The following is a 6000-nucleotide window of genomic DNA, read 5'->3' on the forward strand; positions in this document are numbered from 1 at the left end:
AAAAATTCCAGTGTTGCATTTCTTTCGACAAAAGGATTGAAATATGCTTCAAGTAATTGAAATGTAAACATTTTAAATTAATGGCAGACTTTTATTACTTTTCAAGATAAAGTTTTTCTGTAACTTAAATGGATTTTATTTCCAAGTTTGAGACAACATAAACAGCTTGTAGTTTTAAAAGGTGCTGATATACTCGTGTTGATTCAGTTAGTGTAGTTTTTTTCTATTGCCAGATCAGAAAATAGGACTTTATCTTGGACACCTGAATCAAAGACCAGCAGAAAGAGTTTGCTAAAAACTGAAAAAGAAGAAAAAATTTCAAAAGAATGGTATGTGGTCTATTTTACACTAAAATATGAAGAAATTAAGAAACTTTTAAATGTTCAGGGTAGATATTTTTCAAGACATTAGGAATTACTAGTTTTTAAGAAACTGTATATCTGTTAAATTACAAATTCTTAAATGGGAATCTAAATTTGTTTTAGTATAATATAGTTCAGATATGTATGTTTATATGCATATGCATGTATTAATATAGTCTGGATATTTGTTTTGCCTTTATTAAATTTAATCTTTTTAGGGGCTTTAAGGATATTGCTACTGCTCAGCAAATGTTGAAGAGAGCACAGAAGATGAAATCAAAGAAATTAAGGAAAAAATTAGGTGGGTAATGATTGCTCTTTGAATAATAATTGTGTGTCTGATATTGAAGATAAATTCTTTTAAAATATTATTTACCAAATCATATTTAATAATATTTAATAAGAACAGAAATGAAATGCACAGATATGAGTATGTCTAAGGTAATAATTCTGAAAACTCAAGGAAACTTAGAAAAAATTATGTTATTACATTAAATGATTTGTTGTATACTTAAATGCTATTTTCACTTTCCCTGTTTCTTATTTACTTTGTTATTGATTATCTACTGTGCACTGAGAATTATGCTGTAATTTATTTCTAAGTTGGTTCACTTTGACAAGTGTTGATTCTAAAGAGTATCTGCTTCATGTGCTTATTCCTTTGTGTGTTTTTAAATTGCTTGATTATTCAATAAATTATTTCTATAAATTTGTTAGTTTTATGAATATTAGCTATGAGGGCTTCACAATTTGACACTTTGGAAAAGAAATACAATGTATATCTTCAGGATTATGCGGAACTTGGGAAATGTTTAGAGGCATCCTTTCTTCTATCCCATTTGATTCTCCAAATCATTTCTTTCTTTGGATACCTCTAATCATTTTAGTATCATTACTTAATAGTGGAGTAGTTTATAGTGTCAGGGCAAGAAATAGCGGGTCATTATGATTTTATATTTATAATTAAAACTACTTAAAATTATTGGCATATTGTGTATAACTTAGCATTTACTTATAGCTTTATAAATATTTACTCATGGACTCATAGGCTTAATATAAGTAATGTGACCTATTTTTAATTTAATTTAATTTTTTATTTTATTTTATTATGTTATGTTAGTCACCATACATTACATCATTAGTTTTTTTTCTTTTTTTTATTATGTTATGTTAATCACCATATATATTACATCATTAGTTTTTGATGTAGTGTTCCATGATTCATTGTTTGCATATAACACCCAGTGCTCCATGCAGAATGTGCCCTCTTTAACACCCATCAGCAGGCTAACCCATCCCCCCACCACCCTCCCCTCTAGAACCCTCAGTTTGTTTCTCAGAGTCCATAGTCTCTCATAGTTCGTCTCCCCCTCTGATTCCCCCCTTCATTTTTCCTTCCTACTTTTTTTTTTTTAACATATAATATATTGTTTTTTCAAAGCTACAGGTCTGTGATTCATCAGTCTTACACAATTCACAGAGCTCACCATAGCACATACCCTCCCCAATTGTGACTTCTTTTTAAAAGCTGTTTTGAGTTTTTCTTTTTCATCAGCTTCTTTTACAATGATTTTAATGTCAGTGAAATGTTTTCATAAAAGTACCATTAGTCCTGAGAAAAGCAGAGAATCTATATTTATCTTATAATTCTAGCTTATGTAAGTATACAAAGAAGCATTCACAAGATTCATTTTTCTTGATTAATTTTCCCACTTATTATTTTTAATCATTAATTCCATGGAATTCTAAAAAATGTATATATATATTATTTTAAACAAAAATAAAAATAACCAAAATACCATTGGTTTCCAAGAAATAGGTGATATTTCTTGGCACAACACTTTATTGATAAATTTCTGATGATTTATTTTTATATTCACAAATGTTCAACTTTCCTTTTCTTGTGTTTACATTAGTGACACCTTTTATCTTTTTGAGATAACTGTAGTAATTTTTGTTGCATACTAAAAGTTTGTCAGGATTGAAAGATTGAAATTTTAAGCATTTTTAAAGAAAATGTAAGTATATGCTCTGTTCAACTTGCATTGTGCTTCCCACACTCCTGTGATGAAAACTCCTATTAAGTTCATCAGAACTCAGTGAACTGACTACCATCTGGTAGTTCCCAGGGTAATAGTAACTCCAAACTCTTAACAATAGTGAGACTTTCTTTCAGTCCTGGGGAAGTAGAATCCAGTACAGTAGTTTAGGGTAGTTTGATAAACTTTTTTATTGCTTCGATGTATATTTTTATTCATCTTCAATAGTATCAACAAAAATTCTTTAAATAGCTGTTTTGAGAACAATGAAAGTTTCTGAAACTCCTGGGGGAAGTTCAAATAATCAGAAGCAGCTTAAGTACTGATTCAGTCAAAGTTCAACAAATAATTATTACTTATTTATGTTCAAGATCTACTTCTTTAAAGATATTTACAATGTTTGCAGAAACTTCTGATAGTGAGGCTAAAGCAAAGTTTATTTTGTTAGAATAGGTCTCTGGAAATATATAGGTCTTTCTTGCTAATTCTTATAACTAAGGGATTTTTGTTGTTGTTGAGTTCATTTTTAATAAATCAGCACAGTAGGGGCGCCTGGGTGGCTCAGTCGTTAAGCGTCTGCCTTCAGCTCAGGTCATGATCCTGGGGTCCCGGGATCAAGTCCCACATCGGGCTCCCTGCTCGGCGGGAGGCCTGCTTCTCCCTCTCCCACTCCCCCTGCTTGTGTTCCTGCTCTCACTGTCTCTCTCTGTCAAATAAATAAAAAAAAAAAAATCTTTAAAAAAAAATAAATAAATAAAATAAAATAAATCAGCACAGTAAATAATAGGTTTGAACACAAGTTTTAATAAAGAATCTATGCTCATACAGAAAAACCATTGTTTTAATGAACCAAAATTAGACATAATCATCATCAGGCAAAAATTAAGCCATTTTTATCTGTCACAAGGTGGCATGGTAGGGTAACAAATGTAAAAGGACAACCAGACATCTTAAATTTAACATTTTGACAGTGGTCATTAAGCGTGATCTGTTAGGTAAAAATCCAAATGGCAGTTGGATAATTTTTTATGGGAATCATTACTCTAATTACACGATTGTAAACCAAATTGCATTCTTACTACTGTGGGAGGTTTTATATCTCTGTTAAGCTTTTGTTTGATCAAAATACTAGTTGATGAAATAAAAGCAATTTTTTTCTTTAAAATTTGAATTCCGAAATGTAAAACTTAATGATGACCTTTAAATTCTCCTCATTCTTTTTCTCTACTGCCCCTTCACAACATATATTCAGAATAGAAATATTCAAGGTCAGGTTAAGGATGAAGTCATGAAAAAGAAAAGCCATGGGATCCTCTCCAATTATGATACTTTAATCTTCTACTAGGTTAATAATGTAGCACTTACGTCACTTTGTATCTGTGAATGAATCATTTAAGACTCTATACCTCTGGTTTTCTTCTTACAGAAAAAGAACTTTCTAGTACCTTTCCAGTTTGCAATTCAAACAATCTGTGATATGCTACTAACTTATTTAAATCTGCCTAAAATAATGGCCATAATTTTAAACTTTTACTTACTAATAAATTAAAATGATATTTTATATACCTATATTCTGTTAAACACTTAAACATTTACTAGTAATTTTCAAATATACATGGAGATAGATCCATCTATCTATATCTTATATGGATAACCTGCCAACTTGAACCTGCCACCAGAGGGCAACATTGTCCATAAAACTGCTGGAGACTAGCCATCTCTGAGGGTAGGGAGGGTGGGTGGTAGGTGGAGCATCAGAGAATAGAAACTTTTAATTAAATGGAATCAGTTACATCCTCCAATCTAACAAAGCAGTAATCCTCATGGGGTGGGGCATAAATGCACAGATTATGGAAGCTTTAATTCAAATTTCTACCACGAAAAACCTTAGCACAATTTGCTTAGTTGCAAACACATAATATTTCCTGTTTGTGTCTTATACGTGTATTTATTAGCCAAGGGATATGAGTCCGCATCACAATATTTGATTTAAGATGAGAGTGAAAATAGGACAAAAGGCAGGGGGTCAATTACTTAAAGAAAGTTGCAGGTAGACAAAGAATACCATTGAGTTTGCTGATTAGTAAAGAAGAAAGGGGCCAAGGAGACATACAATGTAGGCAACCATCAGGGGAGACTCAGTATTGATGACTTCTATTGGGATAAATGTGGCCATCTGCTTTAAACAGAAAAAGCAGGAGAAGGAGGTGAAGTGGGAAGAGGAATTGATTTGAAGCCATAGGATGAAATCTAAAATTGTGAGGATTTATATTTACTCAGTTTGAGTTTGTGTTCTGATTGTTGTTTTTCCTAGTAAGTTATTGCTTAATAAATATGATGGACATAAGCACAAACAGGTAATGACTGGTCTTGTTTTTATGGGGTTTTAATTTGTTTGTCTTTTGTTTTTACTGTTACCTCATGCACAGAAGTAATTTTAGAACCTGGTGATCTGTGTTGGAATTTAGCAGATACCTAGGGAAGTTTAGGGTTTACTGCAGTGGAGAGCATCATGTGCAAGATGAAAGTTGCTGGTTTATTGAAAATGTGAGTCAATAACCTAAAAGTAGTGAGCATAATCGGTAGCAAGATTGAGAGGAGCAGGATGGAGGAAGAGAATAAGTGCTTGGGTTCATTTGGAGCACTCCTTAGAGAGGATGAATTCTGAGTATAGGGGTTTGGGTGGAAAGCAAATGATAAAAAGCTTAAGGGCCAAGAATATAAGGACAAAAACATAATGTGGTTTTCCAACATTTATCATAGTTACGCATGTCACATTTCAAATTTCATACAGTGAAGAAAGAATAGGATGAAGCAAACAAGGTGAATTTAGTTATAAAAGTAGGACCACAACTAGGGATAAAAATTATCTTGCAGCTGTTTGTAATACATAGCATATTGTCAAGTACATAATAAGCATTCAACAAATACTTGCTGATTTTATTTCAGTGATGAAAATAGCTTGAGACTGTGATGTTAACATTTAGTTATAGTCAAGAATGAAGCCAAGTAGAAAATAAGTTAGGCTAACTTTTTAATATGAATTGAGCACTTCATGGGCTATAGCAAAGAGATCAGTTTGCATAATGATAAGGTAACTAAGGAATGAATGTTAAGGATCTAAAAGGAACAGTATAGACAAAACTGTGGCAAAATAAAGTTTGTTGATGATTTATTTTGTTTACTTCAGTGATTTCCAAAAAGAATTTATAAGAATTTTGATCAAACATTATTTTGTTGTGTGCTCTCAACAAAACAATAATAAAGTCCATTTAAATAGTAAGATTCTGGAGAGTCAAGACCCTCCTTATTCTCCACTGAATTCCCAGAACCTGATACCATGCCTGGCATATGGTAGATGTTCAATAAATAACTATTAACTGAGTCAGCAGTAAATTAGATGAAAGTCACTAAATACATTTGACTGTGTGTGTGTATGACTGGGAGTGTATATTACAGTCATTTAAATATATGCTTCTATTTGGGAAGACAAATTTAAATTAGTAAGAAGTACTCCTTATAAAAATGGAATAGAGGGGTGCCTAAGTGGCTCAGTTGGTTAAGTGTCTAACTCCTTATTTCAGCTCAGGTCATGATCT

At 31.9% G+C, this 6000-nt stretch overlaps 1 protein-coding gene across 1 annotated transcript in view; it reads left to right on the top strand.

Moving 5' to 3' along the window:
- The window catches only part of LRRIQ1 (leucine rich repeats and IQ motif containing 1), a 181256-nt gene that overhangs the window by 94075 nt on the left and 81181 nt on the right, over positions 1-6000 (top strand). The window contains exons 20-21 of the mRNA XM_081818979.1: positions 234-329; positions 581-663. Of these exons, the coding sequence (XP_081675105.1) occupies positions 234-329; positions 581-663 (179 nt within the window). The remainder of the gene's footprint in view (positions 1-233; positions 330-580; positions 664-6000) is intronic.

This window comes from Leptonychotes weddellii, chromosome 5, assembly GCF_054177405.1.
Source record: "Leptonychotes weddellii isolate Sample4059 chromosome 5, ASM5417740v2, whole genome shotgun sequence".
NCBI classification, from domain to species: Eukaryota; Metazoa; Chordata; class Mammalia; order Carnivora; family Phocidae; genus Leptonychotes; species Leptonychotes weddellii.